Raw genomic sequence first — 20,627 nt, 5'->3', positions numbered from 1 at the left:
ATTATCACTTGGTTCGTGTTGAATCTTCTGCTGTAGGCAGCAGTATTTAGGAATTTCTATAATATATGACTTCTATAATATATAAAATGAGAAGGTATTTCCAGATTGCTGGGGTTTAACAATTCAAATTATCATCTGGTTCTTGTTGAATCTTCTCCTGTAGGCAGCAGTATTTAGGAATTTCTAAAGAATCACTCAAGCGCAAAACCTCCCGAGTTTGTGGCTGGTTTTACCCAAGAGTGGTGTTCCATCCCCTGGCACAGTTCAAGCCTCCTTTTGGGCTCACATTTGGAATACCTTTAACATTTTAATGTTGTACGAAACCAGAATGGGGTGTGAGGCTGAGCAAGAAGAGCCTCATCCCAAAGTTCCGGGGAAAACCCAAATATTCCCGAGCTGTAAAAACATGAAATATTCATGGGAAAAAACCTCTGCTCTCCCTCACCTGTTCTCACCTGCGCTCTCTGACGTCACAGCAGAGAACTACAGTTCCCGGCATGCCTCGCGCGCGCCCCATCGCCCATTGGCTGTCGCTACCGGAAGCGGTTCCCTCGTGCCGGGGGCGTGGCGGAAGCCGGAAGCCGGAAGTGCGGCTGGCGCAGGTGAGTGCGGGCCCGGGATTGGGGGTCTGGTCCGGTCCGGTCCGGGGGGACCCGGCGGGGTCGGGGGCGATGGCCCCGGCCTGCACCGTCCCCTCCGCTCCGGGCAGCGCGGGGCGGGCGCTGCGGGCCGGGCACGGCGCCCCGGGGGTCGTGGTGGGGCTGGAGGGGCCGCGCTGGGCCAGCCGTGCCGGGGCCGGGGTGCGGGACCGGACCCGCGGGGCTGTGCCGGGCTGGGCCGTGCCGTGCCGGGGCCGGGATCCGAGTTCGGCAGTTCCCGCAGTGCCCCGGCCCCGTGTCCCTGCACGGGACATGGAATCCGGGGAAGTTTCCCCCGCCCCGAGAGATCCGAGTTTCCCTTAAGGATGTCGAGAGCACTTTAAAGCTTTGTACATGCGGATAAGATAAATTCAATCATTAAGTACATGTAGATGTGTATAAATATGCGAGGGGAGGGGGCAGAGCAGGGCCAGCTCTGCTCCAGGCCCAGCAGTGCCCAGCAGAGCCCCGGGCAGGGGCTGAGCCCAGCAATTCCCTGCCCAGGAGGCAGAACCGCCCTGGGCAGTGCCAGCCGTGAGCAGAGCCCAGAGAGGGGCTGGAGTCTCCTCCCGGGGTGTTCCAGAGCCACACAGACCCCCCGTGCCCGTGTTTGGGAATGCAGGGGGTGGCCCCAGTGCCCCCTGTGCTCCCCTCCAGCCTCACCCCCCGGTGCTGGGATTTGTCTGCTAATGAGTCTGTTAATGATGATTACTGAGTGTCACTCCTTTCTCACTGCCACAACCCCTGCCAGGAGCCCAGCATGGAAGAATTTAAAGCTGCAAGCCCACTTGAGGAGTCCCTGAATCACCTGAAGCTGTCAGATCAGAAGGCTCCAGAGACTGCCCCCAGGGATGGCCAGCACCCCCCGAGCCTGGGCAGGGGCTGTGCCCCCTCCCCAGGCCAGGATCCCACAGAGGAGTGCTTCCATGACTGTCACGACTCCTTTGGGGCCAAGGGAGCTGTGCTGGATGATGAAGGGAACGCTCAGGAGGACGGGAGTAGCTCCAGGAAGCAGACAGAGCTAGAGGAAGAATACTTGCTAGAACTAGAGAAAGATATGCCAGAGGAGGAGAAACAGGTAATGCAGAGCACAGTGCTGGTGTGAAATATCTGTGTGCAGGTGTGAAATATCTGTGTGCAATGATCTGGGTGCAGGTGTGAAATATCTGTGTGCAATGATCTGTGTGCAGTCAGTGTTGGTATGAAATTATCTGTATGCAGTCAGTGCAGGTGTGCAGTGATCTGTGTGCAGTCAATGTTTTGATTGTTTAGACACAGAGGCACCTTTAAAGCCCTTGAGTGTCTGCTTTGACTGTTCTAAATTCCCTCTTTTAGGTAACAAATGTTTGTGCCTTTCCTTGCTGCTCTCACTGCTGTTCCAGGGCAGGCTTTGTGTGCCTGAGCAGTGGGTGGGGTGGCTGTGACTCAGAAATTGGTAATTTCAGCACCAAAACTCAGAAATTGGTAATTTCAGCACCAAAACTCAGAAATTGGTAATTTCAGCCCCAAAAGTCTCCCTGTTGCTGCTGTCACTGTCTGTGCATCCCTTGGTTTCCCCGGAGTGCCTGCAAGGTGCCTCTCCAAAGCCCAGCAGATTTCAGGATGGTTTCCCTGAAGGGTTGGTTATGGGAATCCAGAGAGCAGGGTTCCATTGGAGTAGATCCCTGTGGGTTATTTGGGCTTTAACCAAACAAACCCACATTAAATCTGTGAGTTTGATTTCACTGCTGTCACATTGGACAAACTCACCCTGCAGCAGGGAACAGACAAATGCAGTTTCTCATCCGTGGAACCAATCTTTGTGTTAATGTAGAAGTTCCTTGAGGGGGAAAAGCAATACTGGGGAAGGACAACATGGGGCAGAGTCCCCTTGGAGTAGGAGTGAGACTGAAAGTGCTGCTGGTGTGTGCTGGAGCTGCTGGGATCCCTTTGGATCTCACTTTGGGCTCTGAATGGGCAGAGTGATGCTGCCAGCTGTAATTCAGCAGTGAAGAGTGGCAGTGGCAGTGGCAGGAGGTGTTCTGGTGCTTCCTTTGAGGATTTTAGTGCAAGCCCCTGCCCAGAGCCAGGGGCATCTCTGGCACAGCCCCTCTGGCTCCCTGTGCTGCTGTTTACCTATCCTGGAAACTTTTGTCCTGTGTTTAATTGGAATTTCCTTTATTGCAGAGCCCTGAGCATCCTGGAGTCCCTGTGGGAAGTCAGGGTCTTGTTGCTGCTGTAGGAAGGAGTTTGTTTGATTTGTTTGATTTGGTTTTTGCCCAAAACAGGGCATTCTCCCAATGCATCTCTCAGCTGCTGAGCAGAGGGCAAAAATCCTTCCTTGACCTCTTTATACACAAACATCATTTCATTGCCCTTGGGTTTGTTCCAGTGGGAGTGAGCAGTCCCTTCTTTCTCCTTGTGTTTATTCCTGTCCATTGAGGAGCACTGTCAGCATGAGTCAGGGCTGCAGCTCCTGCCTGGGACTCCAGAGCTTCACAGACCAACTGCTGAAAACTGGGGGGAAATTGTTCTGGAACTGAACTCTGACAGGAGCAGCAAGCCTGGCAATTGGCTGGGTTGATTTTCCTGCCCTTCCTGGTTTGGGTGTATTTTTAGATAATCATCTCATTTTGCACATGGATCTTTGCCTGCTGTCAAATGACCAAAATAATTGGGAATGTTGAGTCTTGGCACTCAGCTTTGTGGAACTCCACTGAAAGGGGCTGTGGCAGTGCAGAACAACAACTGCTTCAGACTGGGAAGGTTTCCTCAGAGAAAGGCTGGAGGCAGCTGAGCTCTCATCTTTCTGCAGGTTTATTTCCAGTGGTGTTGAGCAATTGTGCCCTTCAGGGTGGTTTGTGATTTCAGCTACCCAAACTGAGGGATTCTGTCTCTCACCAGCACCACAAGTACTGCACCAGCAGCTCTTTATGTTCCTCTGAGAGATTTCTGGATCCTGCAGGTTTTCAGGTGTGGTTTTATTCTCTAGAAGAGGATTGCTGGTATGATACAAGCAGAGCTGCAGAAGTGTGAATGCAGAGCAGAACCAGGAGCTCAGGCAGTTGTGCCAGCCACTGGAGTGGCCCTTCCATGATCTCCCCTGGCCAGGTCACTCCTCAGTTGCTGCTCCAACTCTGCTCCTTGTACTTGCTACTGATGGCCATGAATTTATTTTTCAAAGTGAAACATTCTGTATATTCTGATTATAAAAGTTTCTGTTAAATGCTGCAGCTTTTAAGGAAAAGTCCTGCAGTCCCAAAACAGTGCTGTACATTGATTCAGTGAGAACTTTTAAAACCTTTAAAGCCTCCTTCCAATGACTCAAAAGGTTGGGGTTTTTTTGAGAAGGACAATGTGATTTTTTATTTATTTTTATTGCAGCTGCAGCAAATGAGACAGAAATAGTCAGGAGTGGTTTTTGGCTGCTGAGGTGGGGAGCTGCCTCTCAGCAGTGCTGGGTCATGCTGAGCCCTCAAGGGCAGTGAGCTCTGAGGGAGCGGCTCAAGGGAAATCAGGCTGGGTTTTTGGATGCAGGGCAGTGCTGGTGAAGCAGACATCAAACAGCAGCCTGGGGCTGGCACCTGGGGAGATGGATTTGATTTGGCTGCTTGTCTGAAGCACAAAACCTCCCCAGGAGCTGGTGCTGCAGCAGCAGCCACAAACTGTGGGCTCGGGGCACAAGGAGAGCTGGGTGTGAGCCCTGCCCCAGCCAGGTTTATGGAGTTACACCTCGTGAGCTTGGGGTTTGGTTCCAAACCCCACTGCTGGGTTCAGCAGCTGGAATAAACAGGCTCTGTGGAGTGGTGTTCAGTAAAGGGCTGTAGGAAAAGCCTCTGGTTTATTCTGGAGATGCAAAGGCAGATCCTGGCCTGGCTCTGGGTGTTCCAGATTCCAGCAGCTCAGAGTAAACACTCACCTGTGCAGAGGCTCTGCAGCTCAGAGGGAAGGAGAGGGAGGGATTGTGTGTTTTCTCTAATTACATTTCAAGAGCCCCACACAGGGAGATTTCTGATGTTAAGCAGCAGGATTCCTTCCAGGGATACCCTGAGTAATCTTCTGCACACAGAGAAGCAAAATAAGAACTTGCAGGGATATTAAGACGCAATCCTGTAAGAAGTTCTCAAAACCACAACCTGGTTCCTTGCCTGGGCTTGCACCTTTGAACTTTTGAAGGATTGAAATTCACCTTTGCAGGGTTTGGTTGTTGTTTCCCAAGGCTGCTGCTGCCTCAGCAGGGGCACTGAGCAGCAAATTGCTTTTGATGCATTCCAAGCAGGTTTTTCTGGCTGCCTGTCAGTGACAGGGACAGTGACGTGGGGCTGCTCTGCACGATGGATCTGAGGACAGGCAGCAGCTGTTGCAGGGTCAGTGTTAGCCCTGCTCTCAGGGCCACCCTTTCCTGAGGAGTTCATCCAGAGCAGGACTCCCAGTCCCTCAGCTCCTCCATCCTGCCAGATGCTCTCCTGTCCTGTGGCAAGGACTTCAGCACCTGGCCTCTGATTTTGGATTTGGCAGCCTGTGTTCTGTGAGACACTCAATAAGTACCCAACATTCCCCTGAGCAGTTCCTTCTCTGGCCTCTCCCTGTGCCCTGCAGCAGCTGGATCACAATTCCTGTTCTGGCAGCAGGAATGGGCAGCAACACAAGCAAGAGGAGATTCTGTAAGAATGTGATAGAACTGAATTTAAGAAATAAGATTTTTGAGTGATGCCTGAGATTCTTGCTGGGCTAAACAGTAAAATTTCCTTTTTTTAACCCCCCTGTTTCTGCAGGCTCTAGGATATGTTAGAGAACATTGGCTTAGTGAAGACATTTCCTTTAAGCTGCCCCCTCCTCACCCTTCCTTTCCTCCCTGGGCCTTTGGGTTGATCCCATTGTTTCCATAAGGGGAAGCCTCTGTATAGAATAAAACATCCTGTCACATGTTGTGAGTTAAAGCCTGGAGAAGAACATTTCAGCAGTAAATCTGGATCTGCTGGAGTCATTAATTGCAAGAGCTGCTGAGAAGAATTTAATAAAAGCTGGCATTAGAATCTCCCTGTGTGATTTATAATTCTTTGAGTTTTAAACAAACAAAACTCTTTTGCTGAGTGACAATTTATTAGGAAGAGGGAGAATTCTCCCTTCATGTCCCTTTGAGTGCTGCTGTCTATCTGGGTCCTGTGTTCAGTTGTGCATTTCTGTGCTGTCACATGCAGGCCTTTCCCTGCTGCTGCTGGGTTGTGCCTGTCCCTGCCCGGGGCTGTTCCTCTGCACCAAGGGACCAGTGGCACTCCTGTCACCCAGCAAGGCCACACTGGGCTTAACTGGGGCTGCCAGCATGGCTCTGACCTTCCCTGCTCTGGCGCTGCTGCTTCCAATTCCATCTGGGCATTTGGTAGAAGGAGGAGCAGAGTTCCTGCCCATGGAGTCCCAGGGAGCAGGGCCAGGCCAGGTCCATCCCTGCCACTGCCCTGGCTCCTCCCAAGGGCAGCTTTGGGCTGACTCCAACCTTAAACTGAGATCCAGAGCCTGGCATGCAGGATAGAGCAGTAGCTTCCCAAAACTGCAGGGGGAAGCAGACAGCTGCTAATGAGGGACTGAGCAGTGGGGCTGGCAGCTGAAAAATGCATTCCTGGTGTGTTTAAAATTCCAGTTGCTGTGCCCCCTCTGAACTGCAGCAATTTGATGTCCCTGGTTTGGTGACCTCCCCAAGGGAGTGAGGGGCAGGCTCACTGGAAGTGGAACCTCTCCAGCACTGGAGCCAGGAGCAGTTCCCAGCAAAGGGAAATCCAGGGATCAGTCCCAGCACAGCAGCAGCCAGAGGAAGTGCTGGGGGCAGTGTCACAAACTGAGGCTCCCACTGCCTGCTCAGGGATTTCACTGCCAGCACTTTCTGCTGCATTGCTCACTTCCCAAGGAAACAGGGAATTTGTGGATTGCTGTCTTCTCTAATAGGTTAATGCTTTTATTATTATTATAAAAATCTATTTAATAGCCAAATAAAATTTATTTATAATGCTACAGTTATAAATAAATTCTATAAAATTCTATTTCATATCATGCTTTTCTTGTTAACCCTCAGTGCTTTGGCAGAGCAGCTGAGGTGCAGGGGCTGTGTGGGATTCAGGTTTGTACTTTATTGTCACAAGGCCAGGCTGTCCCTTGTCATGACTTGAGATCATCTCCAGCAGCCCTGGCTTTGCCAGCACATTTGGGTTAAATACTGATTTTTTTCTGAGTATGGGATTGGAATTCAGTATCCAAATTTAAACATTTCTAATCAGATCCTGTAAGAATCATCACCAGTTACATTCAGTTGTTTCTTCTGAACTTCAAAAAAATATTTAAACCACATCACAATCAGTGCCTGCCATGCAATTTGTCATCTTTGCATTACTAAAATTCACAAAACCCCCAGACCTTCAGATTTTGGTGCCAGTGAAGAGCAGAAGATGCTTCAGTGGGGAGCTGTGGCTGCCTGCAGGCTGTGTGTGAGCAGCCCTGGGCCAGGATGGTTTCCCTGGGACTCAGGCTGGCTCATTGCCTGCCAGGGCGGGCTGGCAGCTCCTGGGTGTGGGGGCACACTGTGCACATCCCCAGATCTGCTGGGCATTGCCCAGGGCAGGGCTGGAGTGCTTTGGGCCTTTCCCTGGATCTGAGCAGCTTCTCCTCCCTGCAGCTGCAGTGGAAATCCTGGGAGTTGTTCTGTGCTAGGAATTTCTGTTCCAGGAACGTCTGGATGAGGAATAAATAATGCATTTCTTTCACACCCAGCCTGCTTTGCAGGGCAGTGCCTTCAGCACTGAGGGGCTCATCCATTTTTCATGCTCTCACATTTTGTGGAAAAGCCAGAGGAATTGGCTTTGAGATGTTGCTTCTTGGTCAGTGATACCTGAAATGCAAATCCACCGATGTGCAGGAGGTTCCCTGCAGACTTCTCCTTTTTAAAAATACTTTGGCCACTCAGTTTGGAAGTGAAACCCATAAACCAGGGATCTGTTGAAATTGTTGGTCAGGCTCTCACAGAAATGCAAGTTTTGAACCATTGCTGCTTTGCAGGGAGCAGAATAAATTACAAAATCATACACAGAGCTCTTAAAAGTGCTGCTTTGTTGCTTTGTTGTTTTCCCTTTTCCTCCTTCTTTAGTATAAAGCTTATTCTTCTGAAGCTTTCTTGCTGCAAATCACTTTTTATATTAGCATTTCATGTATAATTAGGGTAAACATGTAATATTTTAAAATAATTTGGATAAAATGAAACAAAATATTGATAATGCAGGTGAAACTTTTCATCCAGAGCCCTTGATTGCAGGGTTTGTGCCTCAGGACTGCTGTGAGCATGCTGTAGTTGTGTTGATGATAAAAATCCTTTCATTCTTGTGGAGCTGTAACTGAGCCCTGTGCAGCAGAGAGTGCTCGTGGCACTGAAAGGCCACTTCTAAATAGGTCATGAGCAATGAAGTCAGTGGGGTTTGTGTTTCAGGCAGCCCTTCCCCTCACTGAGGGCATCTGTGGAGATCTTTCCAGCAGGATCCTCATCTCAGCCTGCCCTGTGCTCACATGGGGCTGCTTTGTTCAGTGCCACGAGGGCTTGGCATCGTTGTCACCCTTTGTGCCCTGCAGAATATTTAAAATGCCTTTTTGTGGGGTGCAGGCAGGAATTTCTGTCTGCTCCCAGGACAACTGAGGTGTAGCAGCTCCCCATTCCCTGTGCTGAGCGGCAGGGCTGTGCATTACACAGAGATTTGGGATTTTCATGCAGCCTGAAGCGTGGGATTTGTGTGTTCACGTTTACAAAGCACCAAGTGTGTCCCTTGGGGTGCTGTGGAAGGGTTTGGGGGTTTGTCAGCCCTCCCTGGGCAAAGGCACTTCCTGAACAATTGCATGGTTGGTGTGCCCTGTGTCTGTGGGCAGGTGAGATTGTGCTCTGGAGTCCGTGCCATGGCTCAGTGTCCTCCCACTGAGGCTGCTCTGTTCTCAAGGTGTGCCAGCGGGCAGGGGAATCAGTCCCCAAAGGCACAAGAGCAGGAGGAGAAGCTGGGATTTGGAGCTGTTTGTCAGCTCCCTGGCATAGCTGGGAGCTGCTGCAGTGCTCCACACTCTGTACTATATTTAGCTGTTTCCAAGGAGATGTTCTGTGTGATATTGATAATTGCATTAATCCTTGATTCACACAATCTGCAGGAAAGGAAACTGCTCCTTTTCCTACTGTTGGCTTTTTAATTGCTCAGTGATCTGTCACTTACAGACACCTCCATTGAAGCCCTTTGTGTGCTGGGAGGAAATCCAGTGCTCCAAGGCTGGCTTTTGTACACCCCTGAGCTCTGAGGGTGCCTGCCCTGTGTCAGGACTGTCAGGGGTGGCAGGGATGGCTCGGGGACATTCTGGGTTTCTGTGTCACAGCCTGGGAGCCTGAGCCTGGCCTCCCCTCGGGCCAGGATGTTCATGCTTGAGAACACAGCTCTGCTCACACGTGCAGCTCCCACTGCACAAAGAACCCGCTTCTGGGGGTTCTCTGACTCCCCCTAAGAAATCTTGCAGGGCAGAAATCTTTCTCAGCCTGCACCTTTTCCTTGTGCATCTCTGGAAATAACCAGAATTGCTGAGGTGGAATTATTTCAAGCAAAACTTGTGAGACTTTACATTTAAAATACATTCTGCACAGTTGACCTGCAGTGAGTGAATTAAATGGAGTTGGAAGGGAGAAGCAAACAGCCAGTAAAAGCTGATGTGTTGGTTTAGAGCATGGAATTCTCCATGGATGCTCTCCCTGCATCCTGGTGGCTGTGGAGTGGAGCTTTTTAATTGCCTTGCTGTTACACTCCAGTGTTCCATGGATATAGAAAGTGTTTCATGTCACAGGGTCTACAAGCAGATCTTGGCAGAGTTAAAACTCTTCAGGTTCTGTTTCATTCTGCTTCCCTTCCATACTTTATTTGGAGCTGCAGCTGACCTAGTTGCTCATTTCAGTGGAATACTCTGAGACATTGTCTTTCCTTTTGTAGAAAAGAAGAAAGGAGAGCACGGGGCTGAAGGAGAAAGGAAATGAGCACTTCAAGAAAGGAGGTGAGTTGGTCATGTCTGAACACCCTGTGGGTGTTGGATATCCCACATTAGTACTGAGCCATCGTGGGGGTGCTGCAGGAAGCTCTGAGGAAGCCCTCACACCATCCTTGTTGAATTTTAGCACCTCTTGCATTTTTCATCCAGCTCTAGAGAAGAGACAGAGCTATCTGAGCTCCTTTAGAGGTGTTTCAGTCCAAAGGTTTGGATACTAAAGCAGGATTCCCATGAAAACCATGGATTTTGGACTGCCTTCCAAGAGCCAGGGTTTCCTTCACTGATCAGAAAAGGTTTCCCTGGGGCTCTGAGTTGGGCTGATGGTTGTGCTTAGAATGATGCAAGATCTGGGGCTCTGTAGCTGCTCGTACCTTTATACATTGATTTTAGTGAACAAACAGAAGGGGCAAAGTGGTTTTGACACCTGCTTTTGATTGAACGTGCTGTGGGTGGAGGATTCCCAGAGAAAGCAGGAATTGCAGTGCCTGCCCCAGGGAATCTGTGTGCCCTGGGGAGCAGGCAGGAGATGCCTCATGGAGTCCTGAGGGAACACAGCTCTGCAGTGATTGAGCACAGCCCAGGATGCTCTGGAAGGCATCAGAGAGGGCAGCAGGGAAGTGCTCAGCCCAGGAGAGCCACAGCCCTGCAGTGTTGCTGGGTCTCACCCCAGGCCACTCCTTGATCTTTCAGTCAGGTGAAGATGATGTGGCCATAAAAGCTCCCTGCAGCTGCTCTGGGCAGTGCAGTGACAGCTTTCAGCACTTCAGCCAAAGGATTCCACCTCTGCTCAAAGAGGAAACAAAGTCAGGGATGGGAATTGCATCCACTCCTGCTGCACTTGGTGCATTCAGCTCAGTAGATTCCTGCTTTTATTAGCAAAATGAAGTAAATCCTAAAAGAATCAATTGTATTTATGAACTCAGTAATGCTCTTTGAGAGCAGCTAGTGATTGTGTGTCACATCAGCAGATACTGAGAACTGTTTCCAAAGGAGCCTCAGCCATGGGGTTCAGGGTTTGAAATGAATGGTTTGGTTTGGGTTTTGTTGCTCTGCAGACTATGGAGAGGCAGAAGAGTCCTACACCAAGGCCCTGCAGATCTGCCCAGCCTGCTTCCAGAAGGACAGGGCTGTTCTGTTCTCCAACAGAGCTGCTGCAAAAATGAAACAGGTCAGTGCTGCTTTCATTGTGTGTCACACTGGCCTGAGTGTGGCACAAATGCAATTGTGAAGGGACCAGAGCCCTCCAGTCCCAGCTGTGCCCCAGCCCAGAGCACCGAGTGCCACCTCCAGGGCTGGGGACATGCAGAAATGTGACTTCAGTCTAACAAAACTGTTCTGTGTTCTAGGACAAGACAGAGGCTGCCCTGAGTGACTGCACCAAAGGTACTTTTTCCTCTCTGTTCTGTCCTTGTGCCAGATTTTTGTACATAAATTGTGTCATTTAGTGCCTTTACTGCAGAGCTGTAATTTTGGGCATAAGGGTCTTTAAAGAACTGAACAGAAATCACCTGATTTGTATTACTTATTTTGTAAAATGTCTGTCAAGCCTTTCCTATCTGCAGTAATTTGCTTTCTATTCTCTTGTACCATAAGGCTGCAGTTTGTACTTGTTTTTAAGAGGACAGTCTTTTCTGTGGAAACTGTTTCCCACACCTGTGATTTCAAACCCACCTCCACCTGCTATCCCCCCCAAATCCTGGTTTAATCCCAGGTTCCAAAGAACTCTGAGGCTTTACAGAGTTAACAGCATTATCAAATCCCTTTCCTGCACAGCTTTTGCTTTGTCACCAGGGCTTATGTTCCCCTGTTCCTGCCCTGCACAGTTCTGTCTCTGCACCTTCTGGTGGAATCAGTTCAGCTGTGCTTTGCTTTATTGCTTCCACCCACTCACCCACCCTCGAGTGTTTGTTAAACTCCCTGTGACAGCTGGGGAAAAAATCCAAATTACCAATCAGAGAACTAATCCAGTGGCTGTGTGCCAGCCCTGCCTGCACAGAAATGGGAGCTGTGCTTGCTGAAAGGGCTCCTGGAGGTACCAAATCCCCCCTGGCCTCTCTCGCTGGGGCTTTGCCTGGTTTTGGAGCTGCTGCTTTCTGAAAAGCACCTTGAATTTTGCAGTGGCTCAGAGGAAATCAATGTGCTTTGAGCAGGGAGACTTCAGCTGCCAGGGCCTGGCACTCCCCAGGGACTGGAGCACAGCAGAGCAATTCAGTCACCTGCAGCTTGCTGACTGTGCCATTGCCTTTGTCCTTGCCAGAAGATAAACTGGAATATTCACCTGGATAATCTGAGATTTAATTGTCCCCAGAACCATTTTAATGAGCTGGAAATTATAAAATAGACAGAGCTCTTTCTGTGCTGAAAAATCTTTCACATTCCCTGTTCCTGTGGTGAAATCTTTCACTTTCCCTGTTTCTGTGGTGGAAAATGGATGAAGGAATTCTTGAGGAATTACCATGTGGAGGTGACTGCTGAGTTTAGCATTCAGTCTGAACTGCACTGCAAAGAGCCCTGGCTGCCAAGGGAGTGAGGGGAGGAAGAGCTGAGATTCAGATGCCCCTCTGCCAGCTCTCAGGGCTGAAATCACTGTTTGTGCATTCCCAACACAACCTGAACTGTTTGATATTAAATTCAGGAGAGCTCCAGAAATTCTCCTGGAGTTTGTCTCCACTTGAACTGAGATAAGCGTGGCAAGGCTGATTTTCCCTGCTGTGTGTGTCTGGAGGGATGTTTAACTTTAGCTGCAATCTAATAATAGCCACTTGCTAAACACACAAAAACTGAAATGTCTTGCAGGTCCTTAAAGTTTCTGTAGCATCACTTAGAATCCCTGCACGGATAGGATTGCACATTTAAAGCTTTGTGATCATAAATCACTTCCATCTGTGAGAGGTTGTGGACATTAAATGAAACATGATCATGAGACTGTCCCAGGCAGCTGCTCCTGAATTCCAGCTTAGCTTTAAGCTGTGCCTCTGCTTGATCCTCAGTTACATTCTAAGGACAACTTACAAATGTAATACACACTTGAGAATTCATTTGAGGGCTGGGGAAATGTTTCAAGTACGATCCTGGGCTTTGCTTTTGTTTTGCAGCTGTGGAATTAGACCCTCACTATGTCAGAGCTTTGCTGAGGAGAGCAGAACTCTATGAAAAAACAGAAAAATTAGATGAAGCTCTGGAAGATTATAAGGCAGTCCTAGAAAAAGACCCCTCAGTTCATCAAGCCAGAGAAGCTTGCATGGTAAGCTTAAGCCTTTCAGTGAACTTTGGCCTAACTTACTTTTCATTATTTTGGTTCAGCTTCACAGTGAGCCTGCAGTGGATTCTGCCTCAGAAGGAAAAAGAAACTCACGTGCATCACCTGCAGATTTGTCTCTAAACCCACTCTGAATATGTTGTTACAAAAATCTTCTTAAAAGGCTTAATTGTTTTAAGTCTCCATTTGGGAAAATAAATCATTAGCAGTGATTGTGCCCCCCTTTTCCCCACACTGTGCTGTTGTAAGTGACAGATTAGGAACAGCTTTTATGGCATATTAGGCAAGAAACCTTGCCTGGAATGATTTCCTGGGGGACTGGATCAGTTGCACTGATGGCAGAAAATATTCTGCTTAACTGTGTGAGTGCTGTTGGTGGTGAGGGGTGAGCCCATAAAACAGCTGAGCTCCCAGCAAGGACCTGGAGCTGGGCTGGGCTCCCCCTGGGCCAGGGGCACAGCCCAGAGCTCCAGCAGGGTCTCCACACTGCTCAGGGATGCCAGGCTGGGCTTCTTGGCTCTGTGCAGGGCCAGAGCTGGGCTGGATGGTCCTGGTGGTCTCTCCCCTCTGAGGATAGCCCAGGATTGTGAGTGAGACCCCAGGGCTGGCTGGTGCTGTTCCATGGAGCCCTGCAGAGCCAGGATTCCTCCCAGTGGCTGTGCCCTGATGATCCCACAGCCCCAGCAGGGAATCCCCAGCAGGGCTGCTGCTCCTTCAGGCCCAGTTCAGAATTTATTCAATGTTCATTCCTGATTTCTGTGCCTGGGCAGTGCAGAGGGTGGGGTTCACCCCCTCCTGCTCCCTGAGCCCCTTGGCCAGGCAGAGCCTTTGGCTGCAGAGCCCTTTGCACAAAATGCCCTCAGATTCCCCTGCCCTGGCATTCCTTCAGCTGCTCCTTGTCAGATTTGAGGGAAGAAGCAAGCTATTGAGACTGAAGCTTAAAACTCCCTTCTTGAAAACCTGTTAAAGAAATCCTGACAGCTATAATTTTACACTTTTCAAATATTCATCATAAATCTCTAAATTTCATAATGAAACCCCCCAAGTTGCAGCTGTTGACTCCACATACCTGGTTACATCTCTGACCTGGAGGAGGCTGAGGAGCCTTGCTCTGCTGTCAGGTAAAAGTGTCTCTGCCTTGCAGGAATATCACAGGATCTTTTCCCCCTCACTGGCAATGAAAATGATGCCTCAAGAAAATCTGCAAATGGGTTTCATTCACAGTTAGAGCAAATCTTCCTCCTCCCTGCCCACAGGAATGATCTCACATTGCTCTAGGGAATGTCATGACCCTGTTAAATGACAGATTAAAATATGAAATGCACAATAGTTCTTTGATTCCTGATTTGGTACCTGCTCCAATACTCGAGCACTGTTTGTATTCCAGGAGTGCAGAGCTGGGGTTCTGATTGCAATCCTCAGTTACTTTTGACTTTTTCAATGCCAGACTAAGCAGTTTGGATTACCATGTTTGTGCTCAAATCACCCCTATTGCTGCTTTCCCAGAAAGTTTCATTCCATGGAAGCAGTGGTTAGGGTTGGGTTTTCACAGGTGTGTAAGTGATGGGAGAATTTCAGCCTCCACACAGTTTTTGAGGGATTTTAGGGCAGATGAAGAGATTTCCCAGAAGCATCTGTAGTTTGGGCTGAGTATCACAGACACCAGATAGAAATGGGTGTCCATAAGGCATTCCTGGGGTGGGAGGTGCTGAGGCTCTGCATGAGCAGTGTTCTGGAGCTGCACACCAGGGTTTGTGTCTGTCACTGCTGCTGGCCAAAATGGGAGCCTTAGTGAAAGCAGGGATCTGATTCCAGTTTTCCTCTCTCTCCACAGAGATTACCACAGCAAATTGAGGAGAGGAATGAAAAATTAAAGAAAGAAATGTTGGGTGAGTAGCATGTACTTTGATAAAAAACCTTCATAATCTACTAGGAAAAAATGCATTAATGGAATCTCTTGCATAAAATTTAGAAGAGGTAAATCTGAAAGGAAATATTTGTTCAGTGTTAAACAAAACTCCTGATTTCTTTGTAGTTCTCAATTGCTTGGTTTCACCTTCAGTAAACTGGAGACAAGGAATTCTCCCATGCAGAAAAGGCCATTATTCCATTTAAAAAAAGAAAACTTAAAACCTTCTAAAACAATTTCATATTGGTGTATGTAAGAGCTGGGGAAGGTGGTTTGACACCGCCCAACTGCTCAGCCCTTTCTCCCTGCAAATAAACCCTCAAAGCAAACATTCCCATGAAAGGGATAAAGCAGGGCTTGCACTAAACCTGTGCCTAAAGGAACTCCCCCAGCTGGAATAACTGGGCATGTTTGATCTGGGGGCTGAAGAAATAAATGTGATTCTTTCTGTAGCACTTCCAGCCCAGAGACCTCCAAGTGTTCGTGTTTGCCTTGATTTATTCAGCATTTCATTGCTGTTTGGTTGGAGGCTGAATTGGACCCAGCCAGGGTGAGCACCAGGAGTGGAATTACCATTCCTAAGGCAGTGTTTGGCTGCTCTGCAGAAAATCAGGTTAAACAACTCAGCCTGTCTTTTACACTGATTCTTGGTGTATTTGGGAAGAAGAGACTGTTTCAGCTTATGCTGATGTTTTTGTGTAATTTCTTTTCTGCAGCCTCTGATTTGCTCTGGCTTTGTTCTGCCCTGACCTAGCAGAGTGTCAGTGAGGCTTTGCAGAGCTTTACAGGATCAGAGCCTGCTTCCCCCATTGTGCTGGGAACAAGCCCCAAATAAAGCAGGTTAAGGGTGGTGGGGCTATAAATAAATGATAAATGCAGAAATCTCCGGAAGGATCAGGCCCATGGGTAGGACATGGGGTGGGTTCCAGCACAAAGTAATATGAAAATAATTCCTGATCTTTGCTGAACTCCAAAGGGCCTCACTAATCACAAGGGATTTGACTGGAACAGTAAATCCAGCCCCTGCACTGCTGCTTTTTTCCTGGGTGTCAGACTAGGTGGGATTTCTGTTAACAGTGTTAATACTTCAAAAGTGGCAGTTGAGATTTCAGAACTGGGCTGGGCTTTTGGGAACCACTCAGACTGTTTCTGTTGGGATTCTGGAGAGAGAAATCCCTTCTCAGTGATGTCACACAAGGATTCAAGGAGCCAGACTGAGAGCAGGGTAGGACAACACAGAACCTGTGTTCATGCCCAGCCTCGTGTGTGTTGGGTTGTCACAGCTCTGGTTAAGTGACAATGATGGTGGCATGGTGGCTGTCACACAAACTGAGGGTTTTTACAAAACATTCTCCTGAAATGAAGTCAGGAATGTGGGCAGCTCTGCTCCTGAGTGTTCCAGGGTTCCCTGTGTGCTGTTGTTAGGGGAGGCAGTGGGGATGCCATGGAGCAAGGAAACACTCCCAGGGTTTGCAAAGTGCTGCAGCTCTGTCTGAGGTCAGGCAGGCCTGAAGGGGGGCCTGGATGGGAGTTCTGGAAGGAGTGGGAGAAGAAAAACTCGATGGAATGTGGTGGTTCTGAGATTCCTTTGGATTGTTTTGTTGTACATGAATTTGTTTGAAGCGGTTTCCCCTTTCCCACCCTTCCTGATGGCATTTCCCACTGCCAGGATGGAGCTGGCTCGTGGCACTGTGGCTGGAGCTGGGTGACTGGGCTTGGGCAGTGCCAGGGGGACATTCCTGCCTTCCCAGGGGGCAGCTCAGGTGCCTGGGTTGAATTCCAGACTTTTGGGCTCCAGCACAGCAAGTCTGAGGCATCCTGATAGTTCAGGCCAGGCCTGCAGCAGGAGCCCTGACTCCAAACCGAAATTTTGTGTGTCCCAGTCTGTGCTTTGGCTCCTTTGGATCTTGAGCTGATCCTCAGGCAGTGAATTGGCCTCTCCTGGTTTTGCTGAGCTTTTATTCTTTCAGCTCAAGCAAGGCCTGGGTTGCCCAGCCATCGCCCCTGTCATGGAACTGGAGCTGTGTACAAACAAAGCCAGATAAATGGAGATAAATCCTCCTCCTTCCCAAGTGCGCTTCCTGTTTCCCAGGGCTGCAGCTCCTTTCTGTCAGAGGCTGAACCCCCTGTGCAGTGCTTGTGTGTAAATAACCCAGAGCTCACATTCCTGGCTGGATTTTCCTCCTGGCCCATCTGCCTGTGAGGTTGATGTACCAGAAGAATCCTGGTTTGTGGCCAGGCCCTCTGCTGCTGTGTGTCCCTTCTGCAGGGCTGACTTTTGTGTTTCAGTTCTTGCCATGTCTGATCAGCCCCTTGGCACTGAAGCCTGCTCAGGATGAAGGGAGCCCTGAGCTCACATCAGAGAGCTGGACTTGGGGCAGGAGATGTGAAATCCAAGAGGCTTTTCCTCCTTCTGAGCATCCTCTGGCCCAGTGACTGAGGGTGTGAACAGTGACCATTCTCTGGGGTGTTTTGGGTTTCTCTCCTTAAGGCCAACGATTTGCAGCCTTGTTCAGAGACTTCTATAATTATTGTGATATCAGAAGCCACTCCTTTAGGGAGAGGGGAGCTTTGGAATGGTTTTAGCAGTCTGGGGGCCAGAGCTCCTCACCTGGGCCTTCCTGCCCAAATGAGATTTTTCCAGCTACCTGAGATCAGCAAAGACATTTATCAGGCTTTGTGCCTAAAGAATTATGGGGTTTGTTTGGGTTTTTTTTCTATTGACAGTTATGTTTTGTTTGCAGCAGAGCTGCTAAAGCCCAACCCTGCACAAGGTGATTTTAAGTAGTTAAATCAGAGCCAAATTACAGTTACAGTTCAGTCCTCATTTACCATTTAGGGAAGGGAGAAGGATTTGCCCTTGCTCTTTTAATTGCTTAAAAATGTTGGTAATACAAGAAGTTACACCGAGAAGAGACCTCATCAGGAAATTTGTCTTTTCTCCAAAAGAATTCTTTACACAAGCAAGATGGAGCTTTTCAACTTCCAAACCTCACATTAGCACCAGCAACTAAGCCAGAATTATTGCCAGAAAGACTGAATAGCAATTAATTTTGGCTGTTACATCTTAATGTAAATTGTGAGTAATCTTTTCCTGCATCTGCCTCTTTCAATAGGGTGTTGAATTGCAGTTTAGGTGAGTAATGAATCACAGACTTCTGAGCCCGAAATTGATTTTTACAGTTCTGTTTTCTTGTTAACCTCTGAATATTTGCTTTGGTGAAAAACCTGAATGTGCTGGAGTCGCAGGTGGAAAATAAACAGGGTGTATTTGAAAGAAAAAGAGCAAAACGTGTGAGAATAAGGGCAGAGGGAGGAGAGGGTGACCCTGCCTGGGGACAGGGAGTGGTGGAGGCTGGGCAGCCTGTGCAGCTGAGTCCCAGCTCCACGTGGTGCCTTTTCCTTCCTCCCAGCACAGGCTGTGAGGGAGCTTTTTTTTAGCAGGGGGTTGCAGTTCACTGCAGCCCTTAATTTAGGGCTGAAAGGAGCTGTGGGAGGAGGAGACAGAGCTCCCCTACAATGCTGGCTCTGTGTGTGCCAGGACAGCAGCAGCGGCTCGGGGCTGGAGTGCCCGGAAAAGCCAAGGCTTTCTTTGCCTCATTAACAATTAATTCAGTGTGGCTGCCCCGAGCCTGCCTGGGGAAGGACAGAGCAGGAAGGTGAGCAGGGATGTGCTGCTGGAATTATCATAAAGCCCCAAGCCCTGCTGTGCTGGGGAGCTGCTCCAGCTGCAGGGGCTGTTTATGGGTTTGGAAAGCAGCATCCAGCTCCCTGCAATTGGAAGATACCTCTCCAGTGTCCTGCCAGGCAGGCTCTGCTCTCCTGCCCAGCTGCAGGGCTGGGGGGCCCCAGCCATGCCAGATTCTGCAGGATTCTCCACTGAGACACTGCTCACCCCAGACCTGAAGCTCAGCCCTGGCCAAATGTTTGTCCAGAAGTTCAAAAAAACCTCTTCATGTTACTCAGACAGATGCTACCAAAATGCTCTTATAGCCAAAATACTTTCAGGGTGCTGCATAAAGGGATGAATGTCATCTTCAACAGGTGTACCTTAAAAAAATAATAAATATGTACAAAGAGTTTAATCTTACCTGAGCTGCTGCTGGACTGACTTTGGCCACATCCCTGAACCACCTCATCTGTGAATTCCCATTTAAAAAGTCAAGTTAAGGAAATTTGTGTCTACCCACCAATTTGCTTTGGTGGGCTCAGGGTTTTCTTTTTCCAGATACTGGGAAGAAATCCTTCCCTGTGAGGGTGTCAGGCCCTGGCACAGGTGCCCAGAGCAGCTGGGGCTGCCCCTGCATCCCTGGCAGTGCCCAAGGCCAGGCTGGACACAGGGGCTGGGAGACCTGGGACAGTGGGAGGTGTCCCTGCCATGGCAGGGGTGGAATAGATGATTTTTAAGGTCCCTTCCATCCCAAATTCCAGGATTTCACTTGCCCCAGAGGCCCAGGGGAGGTGAGCACAGTGCCAGGGGGTTCTCAGGACTCCAAGCCCCTCCAGGCAGGAATAGCTGTGGCATTCCCAGGTGTACCAGGCCCTTGGCTGCTGCAGCTGCTCAGTGGATTTTCCATGGCAGCAATTTCTGTTGTCACACTCAGCTCTCAGCAAAACAAAACCCATTCCCTGAGGATCAGTGCAGGTGGGAGCTTTTGGAGAGATGGGGTTTGCCTGGGGAGGCAAACCTTGAGAAGGCTTCAGCTTGTCCAAACTTCTGCTTTTCCTTTGGGAAATCTACAGTTCTACATTGAAACCAGGAGGAAAAGAATGTTTTTCTTTGAAAACTGGCCATCTTCTTCCTTTGTGTTGTCATGCCAGGGGTTTGTGTTCAGCCAGCAGTGAAGTTGTTACCTCTGCTTCCTGTTTCACTTTATCTATTCTGTAATTTCTATATAGGACTTTTTTAAAGGATGTCCTTTGGTTGTCCTTCCCCCCTTACAGCTGTAGCAAGATCCATTTTCCAGAGTGATCCTTATACTGACAGGACTTTATTAACTCTCATACTCTATGGATATTTAACAATGGTTTTTAATTCCTGCTAAGAGCCTAAATATTAACAAAGTGCAGAGATTTCCTCAGCATTTACCTGTGCTGGATAAATCAGCAGGGCTGGGCTGTAGCTGGGTGGAATTCCATGGGATTTTCCTCTGCTCAGCTCTCACTGTGTTCTCTTGGAATGTCACTGCAGGCAAACTGAAGGATCTGGGCAATTTGGTGCTGCGTCCCTTTGGCCTGTCAACAGAGAACTTCCAGATCAAACAGGATTCATCAACTGGCTCCTACTCCATCAACTTTGTTCAAAACCCCAACAACAACAGATAACATGGATTCAGTGTGGCTCTGACATCCCGTGCCAGGATCCAGCAAACCAACACCCTCCACCCCCAGGGCAAGAGGAGACTCAGCAAACTCATTTCCCAGCTTGTGAAATTATTTGCAATGTGGATGTAAAGCAACTCATTCAACGTCTCATAGTGATAACTGTGTCCAGTGTGTGATTTATTCTTTTTTTTATTTATTTTTCCCCTTCCCTTGCGGTGTTTGGCTTTTCCAAGAGGCAGTTCCTTGGTTTGGCCCACTCGGTGCTGGCAGCAGCAGCTCAGGGGAGCCCAAAGGCTGGGACAGAGGCTGGTGGTGTCCTGGGGATGGGGAGATGCAGCAGCAGCACTGCCCACCCTCAGCTGGGTGGGACTGGCCCCTGGACACAGCTCTGCCCTGGAACCATGGATCTTCCAATAAAGGCTTGGTACCTCTGCTCTGGGCCTTGTGAGGTTCTTGCCTGGGCTGAGCCCTC

General features: G+C 49.1%; 1 protein-coding gene across 1 annotated transcript; it reads left to right on the top strand.

Annotated features, from left to right (window-relative positions):
- The first annotated feature begins 466 nt into the window (after nt 1-466).
- On the top strand, nt 467-20,592 carry TTC1 (tetratricopeptide repeat domain 1). Its single transcript, XM_074552442.1, has 8 exons — nt 467-602; nt 1,390-1,716; nt 9,608-9,668; nt 10,718-10,830; nt 11,009-11,045; nt 12,758-12,906; nt 14,756-14,810; nt 20,022-20,592. The coding sequence occupies exons 1-8, from the start codon at nt 498-500 to the stop codon at nt 20,153-20,155; spliced, it is 981 nt and encodes a 326-aa protein (XP_074408543.1). The 5' UTR covers nt 467-497; the 3' UTR covers nt 20,156-20,592.
- Nucleotides 20,593-20,627: the final 35 nt, after the last annotated feature.

The sequence above is a fragment of the Zonotrichia albicollis genome, chromosome 15 (genome assembly GCF_047830755.1).
Source record: "Zonotrichia albicollis isolate bZonAlb1 chromosome 15, bZonAlb1.hap1, whole genome shotgun sequence".
In the NCBI taxonomy this organism is placed as follows: Eukaryota; Metazoa; Chordata; class Aves; order Passeriformes; family Passerellidae; genus Zonotrichia; species Zonotrichia albicollis.
Note: the sequence above shows the minus strand (reverse complement) of the source record. Positions and strands in the feature narration are given on the sequence as shown.

What these genes read in the sequence shown, in the direction of transcription:
- TTC1 (XM_074552442.1), top strand. Translation starts at nt 498, where the DNA reads ATGCCTCGCGCGCGCCCCATCGCCCATTGGCTGTCGCTACCGGAAGCG. An exon ending in TGCCAGAGGAGGAGAAACAG is followed by an intron (nt 1,717 to 9,607) that starts GTAATGCAGAGC and finishes TTCCTTTTGTAG; the next exon opens with AAAAGAAGAAAGGAGAGCAC. An exon ending in CTGCTGCAAAAATGAAACAG is followed by an intron (nt 10,831 to 11,008) that starts GTCAGTGCTGCT and finishes TCTGTGTTCTAG; the next exon opens with GACAAGACAGAGGCTGCCCT.